Raw genomic sequence first — 14,183 nt, forward strand, 5'->3', positions numbered from 1 at the left:
GGCATATAGGTTGAACGTCTTGGAAGAAAATGTGTGAGTGAAGGACTCATAGTTCTGTCACTTTCTTCAGAATCCTTTGCTGCTTGAAGCTGTGTGGCGTCTTCATGTTCAAAACATTGTAAGCGTCCCAGAGCTGCTGGAAAGGTAAACCAGTGATTATTTAGCATTAAAATAAGCTAAAATGAAAAATTTATGTAACATAAAGTTAAGTTGATTTTACATGATTTAATTTTTGTAATCTAGTCTAATATGACTCATGTATACGTGAAACCAAAAATCACCCAGAGAAGCAGTTGCTTTATTATTTAAAGAGAACATTGTTATAATTGAAATCTTCATCATGCACAGACTTGGTAATTTTTTTTATGAGTTACATAATGTGATAAAGTATTTTTTTCAGGTAAATATGACTGGTAAAATGTGTGCAACTGTTTACCTCCTGAAATGCCACCAAGAGTCAGAAAGGGGGTTTTACAAAAGGAACAACCCTATATAGTTGGGAGAGACAAGGGGAGGAAGGGCAGGAGGTGGAGGGGCTGAAGGAGAGGTGGCCCAGCTGGAGCCAGTTGGACGTGCACACTGTCTGCCACCTGTCCAGATCTGAGAAGCGTCAGGAGGCTTAGTGGTTGGCCGTCCCTGCTCAAGGCAGCCTTCTGGTCAACAGAAGGCTGGAGGTTTAGGTGTTTATTCTCTGGTCAGAAGAAACACAGAGTGTCTAGTCTGGGGGACTGTCAGGCACAGTGGTAAATGCCATATTGAAGCCAGTGGTTTCATGACGTGTGGGTCGCATCCAGAAGTTATGCAAGTTTGGTTAGTTTGACTACATGAAAACCATTATCTCCTAGCATACATACCTAATGTCAGAGTGCCAAATATATGAAGCAAAACATGACAGTAATGAAGAGAGAGATGGACTTTGAACCATAATAATTGGAGCCTTCGGTATTGGGTCGATCCACTGGTCAGACTGGTGATGACCAGCCAACATACCTGACACCTGCAGCATGTCCCACCCAGTGGTAGCAGCACACTGGCTCTCAAGTGTGGAACCATCTGCAGGAAGGGGCCACACGGGTCAGGCCCTAAAGAGAGTGGGAATAAGTTTAAAAGGGTGGAATCCATACAAGTGTGTTCTCAAATCACAGAGGAGCTGAAAAGAATCCACAGAAGACAATTTGGGAAATCCACAGTATTTGGGAAGTAGGCCACACGCTCTTAAATAATCAATGGGTTGGCTAGAAAAAAACACAAGGGAAACTAGAAAATAGCGTAACAAAGGAAATGAGAATAACATACCAACATATATTGGGTGCCACTGAAGTAGTGCTTATAAGGAAATTTATAGCTGCAAAAGCTTAGCCCCCAACTAAAATAAATAAATTTATTAAAAAAAAAAAAAAGAAGAAGAAGAATAATCTGAAGTCAGTGACTTAAAGTTTGGCCTTAAGAAACTAGAGAGAGAAAAGCAAACCAAACCCAGAGCAAGAAGGAGGAAGGAAATAATAACCATTAGAGCAGAAATCTATGAAATGAGAAACATAATAGAGAGAATCAATGAAGATGTCTTTGAAAATGTCAGCAAAATTGATAAGCCTTTAGCTAGACTTACCCAGAAAAGAAGGCCAAAATCAAGATGAAAGGGGGGTTATTACAGCTGACCGTACAGAAATTAAAAGCACTGTAAGATAATACTGTGAACAGTGTTATGCCAATAAGAAAACAGATGAAATGGATGAATTTCCAGAAAGATACAAAAGATTACACTGAATAGACCTGTAACAGGAGAGGAAACTAAGTCACTATTAAATAATACAGAGGCTTCCCACAAGGAAACCCTCAGGCCCTGGCTCCTCTGGAGAACTCTGCCCAGCATTTAAAGAGGAAATGCAGTGTCCCTTCATAAATTCTTCCAGAAAATAAAGAAGATGGAATACTCCCCACCTTACTGCATGAGGCCGGTAGTACCCTGACAGGGAAGCTGGACAAAGAGATAACAGGACAAGAAACTACCAACCAGCGTCTCTAATGAATATAGATGCAGAAACTCAGCAAAATATTTACAGACTGAATCCAGCAACCAAAAAAGGTCTAAACATCATAATAATGGAGATTTATCCCCAAAATGCAAGGTTGGTTTAACATCTGAATGTTAATTACCATATATATTAATAGCATAAAGGACAAGAGTGATCATCTTAATAGAAGCAGAAAGCAGTTGACAAAATCTGATACTATTTCATGATAAACACTCGGCAAGCTAGGAGTAGAGGGAATGTGTCAACCTGATAAAGGTCATCTGAGAAAAACCCACAGCCCACATCGTACTGAGACTGCAGACTGTGTGATCAGGAACATTCTTAACATTTCTGTTCAATATCACCAGACTTTCTGGCCAGGGAATTAGGCAAGTGGGATAAAAAGGTGTCCAGATTGGAATGGAAGAACTGGAACTGTCTGCGGATGACATCTGCAAGATGACATCTTGCATATAGAAAATCCTCAGAAATCCACACCAAAAGTTCTGGAGTGAATAAATGAATTCTCTGTGGTTGCAAGGTACCAGGCCAATACACAAACACACTTTTGTTTTTATATGATAACAACACACAACCTGAAGGTGAAACTAAGAAATAATTTCTTTTAATAGTGCATCAAAAAGAAAAAGTTAAAGAACAAGGCTAGTGCACTGAAAGCTATAAATATGCTGAAAGAAACTAAGACCTAAATAGATGCTACAGGCTCCTGGATCAGAAGACATAATATTATCAAGATGGCACTGCTCACCACACTACCTGTGCACCCAGTATGCGTCCTTCAGGCCTCAGCTGCTTTGCTCACAGACATTGACAAGCTTGTCCCAGTGCTGATATGGAAATGCAAGGGACCCTGAATAGCCAAAAATTGTTCAGAAAGAGGGGAAAACCTGAAGGAGTCACACATCCTGTATTGATTGTTTGAGTTCTTGCTTGCCATGCGGCATGTGGGATTCCCCAACCAGCAGCGGTGGAACCCATGCCCCCTGCAGTGGAAGCACATAATCCTAGCTACTGGACCACCAGGGAAGTTCCCACACATCCTGTTTTCAGAACTTTTAGTACAAAACAGTCATTATCAGGATAGTGGGGTCCTGGCATAACAGTTGACATACAGAAAAACAAGGATTGAGTGTCCAGAAGTAAACTCATACATTTATGGTCAGTTGTTTTTGATAGCAGTGCCAAGACCATCTATGGGGGGGAAAATGGTCTTTTCAGCAGTGAGGCTCAGACCACTGGATATCTACATGTATAAGGATGGAGTTGAACCCCTACCTCCACTACAGATAGCAGTTAACTCTGTGCATCCGAGACTTGAACGTAAGGGCTAAAACCATAAACCTCCTGGAAGAAGATCTAAGGGTAAATCTTCATGAGCTTGGACCAGGCAGGTGTTTCTCGGACGTGACACCTAAAGTTCATGCGACTATCAGGACAATGAAAAGAGTGCACAGGAAACTGTTTACAAGTCAGATAATTCCTCTACTCCAACAATAAGAAGAGGAACAATCCAATTAAAAAGCAGATAAAGGATTTCAATAGACATTTCTCTAAAGAAGATCTATAGGGACTTCCCTGGTGGTCCAGTGGCTAAGACTCTGCACTCCTCAGGCAGGGGGCCCAGGTTCAATCCCTGGTCAGGGAACTAGATTCCATATGCCACAACTAAGAGTTTGCAGGCTACAACTAAGACCTACTACAGCCAAATAAATAAAAATAAATTTTAAAAAATCCACCAATAGCCAAGCACATGAAAAGATGCTCACCATCATTAGTTACCAGGGAAATACAGACCCGGCAAGTGAGTGTTGCCCACCCACTGCGATGCCCCTGAACCAGCATTGCTCTGCCAGATACTCCCTTGTTGGCGTCCAGAGCCCGAGCCCATTATTACTACTCTCATTACTGTTACTAAGATTTTTCTTTTCCCCCAACAATAGTAAGCCACTCCAAGTAAATATACTATGTGGAAAAAGTGATGATTTTTACTTGGCTTGGCCCTGCAGTGGTGGGGGCAGGAGGCTGAGCAGTGCCGGCTTGCTGCCTGTGGCCTCAGCTCCCTGGTAGAGTGAGTGTGAAAGACAACGGAATTCTGTGCTTGTGCCCTCAGCCACGCTGACACCCAGGCCATGGTGGTCTGGCTCTGCAAGGACCTGGGCCTGCTATGTGAGCAGATAGAGGCACCCTGTCAGCACGTTGAGGTCGCCAGGGCTATGCTTGCCGGTGAGTGCACAGCGCGGGCAGGTGCTTCCCGCAGTGATGGTCAGGGAAGCACAGCGGGCTGCACTTGGGGTGTGGAGATCCAACAGAAGTCAGTGCAGTCACACCTGTCCTCAAGGGTGTGTGCTGACCTTGAACCATGTGAAAACTGGGCTGACAGCCTCTTGGCCTGTTGGGTGGGCCGGCTGCTATATTGAGGACGGGCACATGGTGACCTTCTGAGCACAGAGGCAGGGGCTCCGTGGATGACCTGTCCTCCCTTCCAGGCCCCGAGCGGGCAGGAAAGGGCAGACAGTAGGCTCCTAGTACTTGTGCAGTATCCATGCCTCTCCGAGGCCCGGCTCCAAGTGGTGATTTTAGAAGGTGCCCCGGAGAAGCAGAGTGGAAACTGGGCGGGAACCTCAGCTTCTCTGAATGTGGGGACTCTGGGTAAGCAGGGCTGCCTGCTGTGGCCCTTTGCTCAGACACCTGGCCCCCGCCCCTCTCGGGTCAGCAGGTCAGCAGGTCTGCAGTCACCCATCCTCCCCGAGGAATGCGGCCCATGAGTAAATGGAAGCCTGGACGAGAGGGTTCCCTGTGGGGCTTGTGCAGTCTTCCTTTGCGGAGGGGGCATTCCTTCTTCCTAAAACTGTCCTGCTGATGTGAGTTATCCTGCAGTCTGTTCCCAGATGAAGCTTAAACTGTTTAATTTCAGTCCCTTGATGGTAAGCTTGTCAGAAGCTCTGAGTCCATCTCCTGCCCTGTTCCCCACAGTTTAACACTTTCGGGCCCTAAAAGCATCCTAGTGTGGTTGGTGTAGGAGGGAAAGGACATGTGAAACCCTCTTGAAATTTATTTAAGTGAGAACATCCTTCCATAAACCCGACCGGCTATGTCTCCCTTTCTGTGCCGTGGGCTTAGGGAAGGCTTGGCTGGGTCTGGTGGATGCAGTTGGTCGGCCCCGCGGGCCTGGAGCCAGTGTCCCAGCTTCGTGCAGACCCTGCCCTCCCAGCCTCTCTGAAGCTAGTGGTCTGCCCAGAGACCACAGTGCATGAAAACACTTTGCTTTTGTGCTTTTCAGATCTTGTGCAAATGTTTGTTTCGAGGGGATTCCAGAAAAGCGAGGGTATGAGGGGAGATGGGGCGCCAGCGCAGATGGCCCAGGTGGGTGCCAGGCGAGTGGAGCAGGACTCTGGGCAGCGGGTACAGGATGAGGGGCTTGGGTGTGCAGATCCGTATAGGGGGACTCCCCGAGTCCAGCTGCGAGGGCGTGGGCCTGGGCAGTGGTCTCTCCCCTACGTCTCTGGTTTCTGAAGCGCCCAGACTCTGGGCCAGTTCTTGGGAACGGGGGAAGGGTGTCCTGGGCAGACCCCCTGAGGGGGTCTGGAGATTGGATCTAGGGTGATGGCGGGTTTGCTTGCACGCAGGTGACTGCAGTGTTCTGTCCCCACAGATCGCCACTGCTGTTCTTGAGCGGATGCTGGCCTGTGAGTGGCCCTGTGGGCCGGGCTGGTTGGGGTTCCCGCGGCTCCTGCCTTTCCAGCTCAGTCATGCCCCCCAGAGGCCCTCTGATGGCTGTAATGGGGTATAAACTGACCAACTCATTCCAGTCTCCTCTGGAGACCAGCTTTGCTGGCTTCATGTCTGGTCTCCAGAGCAGTGGTAACAGCTGAATCGTCTGTTAGGAAAGCACTGTGTATTTAGGTGGATTTTCAAAGCTTGAGTCTGGTGCCACCAAGATGCATGGGAGCTTGAAGGGATTATGGGTTGGGGGTCCATGACCTGACTCCCAGAAGCACTTGGTCAAGGCTGTTTCTGACAGATGTGACGATATGATGCTGATGTCTGTTTTCTGCCTCAGCCATTCTTGAAGCCGTGGTAGCCGGCCTACAGGAGGGGTCCCCAGCACACAAGGCAGGGAGCTGCTGGTAAGTTCCTGGGGTGGGCCTGCTGGCTGAGCGTCCCATCTGTGCTCTCCCTCCTGAAGGCTCCATGATCCTTCACCATCGTGGTGACAGCTCAAAGTGCTAGGAACCATCTGAAGATGGGGCCCTTCCTGTGGGAACTGTGCCCCTCTGGGTGTGAGGAGGGGGCAGGCCTGGGTCCTCAGGGTCCAAGCCAGGGTGGCCTTTCCCTACCATGCTGCCCCAGCAGGACCTGTATGTGCTTCTGTGGGGGCGTGCCCCACGCTCCTGGGGACTGAACCTGCTTCAGGGGATCATGGGCTGAGGCCACCCAGACTGTGGCTCTTGCCTGGGAGGCTTCTGTGCTTTGTTCCTCCTTCCCCTTCTTAATTACCTTGCTCCGGGTTCCTGTTCCCCACGATGACATCAGGAGTCCTCAGCCTGCTGTGTGGTTCAGCACTTCCTAAGCAGCTACAGCACACAGCTGGGTTGTATGTGTGTGCATGTTCATCATGTGCTGACTCGGTGCGATCACGGCCTCCCTGGTTAAATCAGTGAACTCAGAGGCCCCTCCCTATCTGGGTGGCTTCTGCCCTGTCTCCCACCCAGAGCCTCCTCACTGCATGCGGGACACAGGCAGGTCACATGGCATCTGGGACCCTGGGTTCTCTCCTCTAAGGGGCGCCCCACTGTCAGGCCTGGCCCCTGTTACTCCTCACCTTTTGGTGATGCTCTGCGCCCTCGTCTTTCCTTCCCTCTCGTGTCAGGAGATGGTGTCTTTGGCTTGAGGAACATGGGTGTGGTTGAGAGCTTTGTGGTCTAGGGCGGGGCTGTGGTTCCTGTGGCCTGGGAAACCTGCTGCGAGGAGCGGCCCTCCATGCCCCCAGTCTGACCTGCCAGCTTCTCTCTGTGACAGTGACTGTTACCTTTCATCCTGTCCTGTAGAGTAATGCCCCCCTAGATTCCATTTCCATCTGCAGCATGGAAGCCGGGCTGCAGGCCTGCCAGAGAAGTGTGGCAGGGTGTGGGCAAGGCCAGCCCATAAGCCCGAACCAGGAGTCTGGAGTGGGGGTCCTGCAGGTCTCTGCTGCTTTTCAGATGAACTGCTCCTTGTGCGTGAGGTGTCGCTGCCCGGCAGTGGAAACCTAGAAGGTCCCTTCCCTGAGTGCCTCTGCTGTGTCTACAGGTTCGGTGTGTTCAGTGGACCCATGTGCCAGAGTATACTTTCAGCAGAGACTCTGAAGAGGTGGTTCTGTCATACTCTGACCCAGATCCTCACCCACAAGCCTGTGCTAAAAGGTGGGTCCTAGCCCCCTGGCACTCCCGTCAACAGGAACTCAGACTATGGGTGTTAACACTGGAAGGACAGTCGTCTGTCATTAAACATCTTGTTTGAGAGTAACGCTTTCCCATAAAGAAAGTTTGAATTAAAGAAGTGTCACCCATTGCCACAGTAGAATGGCAATGGGTGAAGGCCTTCTTGTCTTTTCTAGGTAGGTGTTTTTTTTTGTTTTCTGTTTTTAATATTTATTTGGCTGAGCTGGGTCTTAGTTGCAGCATGCAGAATCTTAGTTGTGGCATGTAGGATCTAGTTCCCTGACCGGGGATCAAACCTGGGTCCCCTGCATTGGGAGCCAAGAGTCTTAGCCACTGGACCACCAGGGAAGTCTCCTAGGTAGGTTTTTAAAACAGTGCTCATACTGTGAATTCCAGGGTTCTGTCTCAATGGCTCAGGTCAGCATTTCCACTGGGTACATGGCTTCCTGAAAGGTGTCCAGCACCCAAGCCTTCTTCAGGTCTGCATGGCTCCCGACACGCCTGCCCTCGGGGCACAGGAAACTCCTAAGAGGTCGCTGCTCCAGTGGAGGGCCTGGGCCCACTGACCTGTGCTTTTCCACCTGCCATCCTATCCACGGCGTCCTCGCTGCTTGTTCACAGTGAAAGTTTGAAAGCCAAATAATTAAAATGTAACTGATGGGTTGGAGGATATTTAGTAGATATGTATGATAAAGGATATGACAGAAAAAATGGTTGACAAATGGGGAAACAGTGAAGTTCACATACACTTGGAAAAGTGCAAATTAAAACACGGTGGTTGATTGACATTGAACCAGTGAACATGGATCATTGCTGATCTGTCCTTCTGTGTGTTTCCTCCTGAGTGAAGTTTCCGATGCCGTTCAGATGCAGAGAGAGTGGAGCTTTGCAAGGACGCCCGCTCTGCTCAGTGGCCTGTACCGCAGGGTGAGTGCATGGGGTGGGATCCTGGGAGACAGCACAGCCACAGCTGTCCCCGGCTGGATGACCATCTCGGTCTAAGACTGGACTTGTTACTAGGGCAGAGCACCGTAGCCTCAGAAGAGAACTCCCTTTAGCTGGTGCTGGCCACGGGGGTCAGCGTGGGCAGGTGTTTTGAGTCCAGGTTGTGTCTGATGCAGAGTGGGAGGAGGTGAAGGTCCAGCTTTGACTCTGCTTCCAGCTCTTTGTGATCCTGAGCCCAGAGGAGCTGGTGGGCCACTTACAAGACATTCTGGAGACGCAGGAGGTAAACTGGAGACACGTGCTGTCCTGTGTGTCCACACTGGTCATCTGCCTCCCGGATGCACAGCAGCTGGTTAATGGTGCGTGGGGCGGGAGTTATGTCCTTTTCCAGGTGTGTGTTGGTGCGCAGGGCGGGAGCTGTGTCCTGTTCCCAGTGTGTATGTGTGTGTGATTTATGGACCAGTGTCTGTGGGTGAGCCTGTCACAGAATCACTGTGTCCAGCTCAGTGAAAATGAAGCCCTTCACGCCTGCTCAGCAGGTGCCCTGCCTTCTGCCGTCTGCCCATTGCCATCTGCCGGGCTGCATGCAGGCCGCCACCCATGCTTGGGGATCGGTGTGGGGCAGGCGGACGGTTCTGGCCGCACCCCTGGCTCATCCACAGCCGTGCTGATGTTCTTATCTAGGTTGGGTGACGCGTCTGCTGGCACGTGCGTTCGAGAGCTGGGACTTAGACAGCATGGTCTTGGCGTTCCTGGTTGTGCGGCAGGCCGCGCTGGAGGGCCCTGCTGTCTTCCCATCCTATGCTACCTGGTTCCAGGTGAGTTGCCTGCACTCCCGCTCGGCCCCTGGGCTCCAGCATGGCCCACACTTGCAGCTATGGTTGACTCTGCCAAGACCGCATGGCACTCCTTATGAGTGCAGTCTGGCAGGACGGCAAAAACCAACACGGCTGCTTTTGTGCACGCTGGGCTGCTCTGTGGTAGTTCTCACGTCCATGGCGATGGGGTCGGGGGTGGCGCCCTTCTCTCTGCTCTACTTCCGACCGCGTGCAGGTGTTTGCCACTCCTCCCAGACTGCTGAGCCCATCTGGGTGCGTGTAGATGTGGGATTACAAGGCCTATTCTTTGTAGAAGCTTGGGTGGCAGAGCTGTTGCCTCCTTGCTGGGCCCTGTGCCCGGCTTGCCTGTTGGGTTGGTGGGCGTGGTTCGTTCTTTCACTGAATGAAGCTCCCTCCTGCCCCGTGCATCCTCCAGCTCCACACAGCAGACCAGGGGCTCCTGCTGGACACGGGCTCCGCAGCTGTGCCCAGTATCCTGGCACTGAGGATTCACTTGGGGCCCACACAGTGCTCTGATGCAGGCCCAGCAGTGTCGACTGTGTGTCCTGCATGCTCACTCTGTTGACTGTATGTCTGTCTGTCTGACCATCCTTTTTCAGAAGAACTAGGGGTGTGATCTGGAGGAGGAGCTGCCGCAGGCCCTGCAATGTGGCGGGTGGGCCTCACGTAGGGTGGGTGCTGCTCTTTGCTGGCTCATCCAGACTGCTCAGGGCTGACTCTTCAGAACCTCCCTCTCCCAGGTGCCGCCAGGCACCCCGAGTTCTCTAAGGGTCTGCTTTGCTTTCCTGCTGTGACCTGGGGCTTTGCCGAAGGCCCACCTGCCGTGGCTACCTCCCCTGCAGGGCTGTCGTCCACTCTGCTGAGCATGCAGTTGGAGTGGAATGAGCGTGTCTTTGAGGACAGGGCTCTCGTGGGCATCTGACACATCCTGTCTCTAAGGTTCACAGAAAGGTACCATATTTACCATTTTCTACAGGAATGTATTCTTTATAAATTTTTTAAATGTTTTTAAATTTAAAAGTTTTTATTTGATTTTGGCTGCACTGAGTCTCCCTTGCTGCACAGGTTTTCCCTAGTTGCAGCAAGCCAGGGTTGCTCTCTAGTTGTGAGAGTAGAACAAACACCTGTACCTGGTGGGAGCAGAGGGAAGGGCACCCCCCACCCCATCCCCGTGGACGTGAAAACAACCACAGAGCAGCCCAGTGTGCACAAAAGCAGCCGTGTTGGTTTTCGCCGTCCTGCCAGACTGCCCTCATAAGGAGGCAGGAGGCCACGTGGTCTGGGCAGAGTCAACCACAGGCTTCTCATTGCAGTGGCTTGTCTTGTTGTGGAGCATGGGCTCTAGAGTTGGGGCTCAGTAGTTGTGGTGCACTGGCTTACTTGCCCCTCAGTATGTGGAATCTTCTTGAACCAGGGATGGAACCCGTGTCCCCTGTATTCGCAGGCAAATTCTTAACCACTGGGCCACCAGGGAAGCCCTACAGGACTGTATTTTTAACTTTTAAAATTCTCAGTCTGTCTGTTTAGCTAGGGCACAGCCATGGCATCCTGGAGACGAGCAAGCTAAAATGACTTTGCTTCCCTCTTCCTGCTATTGCTGAGGCCAGGACGTAGCCATGGCCACTGCATGGCAGGTCCTCCTGTAGCCCCCACTTCATTCCTGGGCCCCTCCCCAGGCCACTTTCGGCAGCGCTAGGAGCATCCATAGCTGCAGCAAGAAGGCGCTGGTCTTCCTCTTCAAGTTCCTGTCCGACCTCGTGCCCTTCGAGGTCCCCCGGTACCTGCAGGTGAGAGGCCGGCAGGACCTTCTGCTCAAGTCCCTGGTCCTGGGGTTCCCCCAGGACACTGCAGCAGGGAACAGTCACAAGACGGGGACACCACCCTCGGGTGTCAGGGTGTACCCGAGGCAGGCAGGTTTCTTCTGGTAAATGCCCAGAAACCAGCGTGTGTGGTCCTGGGAGCTAATACGTGAGCAGGGCCATCTGCGTGCCCACACACCACAGACGGTGAGGCAGGCAAGCGTCTTGGGCCCTGTGTTTGGTGTTCCAAATGATCTGTTTGTATACTGACAAAGAAGCTGGGGGAATATGCCCCTGAGGCCATGATTGTCATTCCTGGGGTGTAAGACTGGATGCTCAGTTCATGTTCTTTGTCACCAAAAGCATCCTGCTGTGCACTTGCTTTTGTAATGAAATGACTGTCCCCAGCACTCACTTTCGTGGGTAGGGCACTTGGAAAATGAACATCATCTTCCTATTTAATTAAGAAATGTATATTTCATTTCAAAGAGTACGCACGAAGTAACGCACATAGAGGGAGTGAGCACATGCCCTCCTGAGTCCTGTCCCCCCCACCCCCCACTGCCTCCCTCCCATGTGGGGCCTGGGAGCCAGCTCTGTGACAGGACCCTTCCTGCCCTCACCTGGCCCAGGGCCCTGTCTGCTGCATGTCCTCTGTGGTCTGTGGCTGATTCTGGGACTCTTCTGTGGTCAGTGTGAGTGACTGCCCCAGAAAGTCAGGGCAGCTGAGGAGCTGATGGACGCCTCCACCCTCTGCCCACAGGTGCACATTCTCCACCCACCTCTGGTCCCTGGCAAGTATCGCACCCTCCTCACCGATTATGTGGCGCTGGCCAAGACACGCTTGGCCGACCTCAAAGTGAGTCCCAGCTCCTCCTCTCTGTCCGTGGAGCCCGGCACCCCCAGGGGTCCTTATCAACACCCACCTCTTTGCAGGTTTCTATAGAAAACATGGGGCTCTATGAGGACTTGTCTTCTGCTGGAGACATCACACAGGTAACGTGCCCGTGCTCCTCTCTGCGTAGCCTCCTTTCCGGACTCTGCACGTTAGAGCCTCTTCCATCTGGGCACCCACATGTGCGGCGGCCGGGGTGAGCCATCCTCCAGTGTCTGTTCACAGCAGCAGCAAGGGCCCCACGTCCAGTAACATTTCTTCTTGGGGTCCCCTTCATGTGGTTTCATGGACAAAGTAGTCTAAATCAGCTAGGGAAGGGCAGGGTTGTGTTTTTCTTGGAATTACAGAAAAGTGTTAACTGTGTTCGTGTAGACACATGTCAGGTGGGTGTATGGGCTAAGACACTCTAACCTCAAAGTTGTGAGTCTTTGAAGAACCTTTGGAGGTGCTGCTGGACTGTCAGATTAAAGCTTTAAAATATGTAAAGCAGTTTTCCGTTTAAGATTTATTGCTGTTTATAAGTGACCATTTCATAATGTTTTTAAATGTCAAAAATCAGGTCTCTGCATCTTCCCACCTGAAAATCTTGCACTGGGGTCTCTGTCACTCTAGAAGGGCAGCAGAAAGGGAGTAGAGGGACAGACACATGGGGGCCGGCAGGGCAGCTCTCACACATGGTGAGGTCACTGAGGCTGGGGGCAGCAGTCGATCCCTCCTAGCAGTTTGCTGGCACAGGGGCTTGTCTGCATGCCCTGCTCTCTTGTGCCTCTCACCTGACCACAAAACCACAGCCCTGCTCTGCTCCTGCCTTTTCTTTAAGTCTTCCGTTCCTTTCCATCCAGCCCCAGAGCCAAGCGACCCAGGATGTTGAGAAGGCACTCACGGTGTTTGAACACACAGGGAAGGTTCCCATTGCCATCCTGGAGGCCAGGTAGGGTCACACACCGGGAGGGCTATTGGGCAAGCCCCAGCGAAGGTGTGTGGCCGTGATGGGTGGGCCCTTTAGGAAAGCTGTTCAGAGGGATCAGAACAGGCCCTCCCTTAAGCCACAATGATTTTTCTTGTTCATGCTTCAGTGGTGACCGTGTGAGGCCAATGTGGGGAGTTGAATAGCAAAATTTTGTAGAATTTGCTGTGACCCCAAAGCATGAATTCTGGCTGCTCCCGGCATGGGGTAGCTTTCTTAAGGCTTTGCCCCTGAGGGATGTGCATGGCCTCCAGCTCGCACGGTAAACCTTCTGACCGTGGATGAGCCCAGATTCCAGAATTCCCTGACTCTCCAGGCACAGGTGGTCACCAGCACAGAGTTCTGTTTGTGTGAAGGGCCCCAAAACAGTGAGAAAGAAGACTTGAAAACATGATGCTGACCTTCAGGGACAGCCTCAGATGTGGATGGTCACTGCCCTGCTGTGGATCCTCTGCCAGGGGCTGCCCTGAGCCTGCCCTTCTCTGTTGCAGCATATTCCGGAGGTCCTATTACCTGTCCCACTTCCTTCCTGCACTGCTCACACCGCGAGTGGTCAGTACATATCTCTGTGACCCTGGGGCTGGGTTGACAGAGACTGGGGTTCTTGTCGGCATCTCACAGAGTCTCTTTCCTCATAGCTCCCGAGAGCCCCTGATTCCCGCGAGGCTCTTATCGAGTCCCTGAGGAGGTATGTGTGGCCAGTGCGGCTGGGGGCTAGCCGCACAGAGACCTGTGTGGTGTCACATGTGTGCTCTATGTATCTATAAACAGTTGCCTTAAAATTAGTTGGTTAAAACGTTAAAAAGAAAATTCCTTTGATTCTGAATATCACAACTTCGCAAATACCACATGATGTCTCTTGTATGTAGAATCTAAAACATGACACAAATGAAACAGAAACAGGCTCACAAACATAGAGAACAGACTTGGTGCTGGGAGGGGAGCACGGTGTAGAAGGGGAGGCATAGACCGGAAGTTTGGGACCAGCAGATGTACACTGTTATATATAGGATAGATAAACAGCAAGATCCTACTGTATAGCATATGTAACTATTCAATATCCTGTGATAAATCAGAATAGAGAAGAATATGAAAAAGAATGCATCGATATATATAACTGGGTCATGTTGCTGTACAGCAGAAATTAACACAATGTTGTAATTCAACTATATGTCAAAATTAAAAAAACACGTTAGACTAAAGAATCATATATTTCTATGAAGTTTAAGACAGATTGCCATGCCCCACCCATCCACCACTTCACTTTCTTTCTGGAAGCAAG

General features: G+C 50.9%; 1 protein-coding gene and 1 non-coding gene across 16 annotated transcripts in view; both read left to right on the plus strand.

Moving 5' to 3' along the window:
* The window catches only part of FANCA (FA complementation group A), a 39,276-nt gene that overhangs the window by 4,838 nt on the left and 20,255 nt on the right, over nt 1-14,183 (plus strand). For 14 of the 15 annotated variants that reach the window (XR_014059062.1, XR_014059061.1, XR_014059056.1 and 11 more), the window contains 15 exons: nt 71-144; nt 4,147-4,259; nt 5,317-5,399; nt 5,689-5,722; nt 6,097-6,163; nt 7,326-7,438; nt 8,307-8,383; nt 8,619-8,760; nt 9,086-9,219; nt 10,917-11,027; nt 11,803-11,898; nt 11,976-12,035; nt 12,777-12,865; nt 13,393-13,453; nt 13,540-13,589. Coding sequence is in view for 9 of the 15 variants with exons in the window: in XM_081508078.1 (XP_081364204.1) it covers nt 71-144; nt 4,147-4,259; nt 5,317-5,399; nt 5,689-5,722; nt 6,097-6,163; nt 7,326-7,438; nt 8,307-8,383; nt 8,619-8,760; nt 9,086-9,219; nt 10,917-11,027; nt 11,803-11,898; nt 11,976-12,035; nt 12,777-12,865; nt 13,393-13,453; nt 13,540-13,589 (1,304 nt within the window). In the remaining 6 variants the exon portion in view is untranslated. The remainder of the gene's footprint in view (nt 1-70; nt 145-4,146; nt 4,260-5,316; nt 5,400-5,688; nt 5,723-6,096; nt 6,164-7,325; nt 7,439-8,306; nt 8,384-8,618; nt 8,761-9,085; nt 9,220-10,916; nt 11,028-11,802; nt 11,899-11,975; nt 12,036-12,776; nt 12,866-13,392; nt 13,454-13,539; nt 13,590-14,183) is intronic. The other variant, XM_081508074.1, reaches the window with a different exon arrangement.
* Nucleotides 3,609-3,681, plus strand: TRNAR-CCU (transfer RNA arginine (anticodon CCU)). Its single transcript has one exon. It is a non-coding gene; the product is annotated as a tRNA-Arg (tRNA).

This window comes from Giraffa tippelskirchi, chromosome 7 (genome assembly GCF_054371585.1).
Source record: "Giraffa tippelskirchi isolate mGirTip1 chromosome 7, T2T-mGirTip1v1.2.pri, whole genome shotgun sequence".
NCBI lineage: Eukaryota > Metazoa > Chordata > Mammalia > Artiodactyla > Giraffidae > Giraffa > Giraffa tippelskirchi.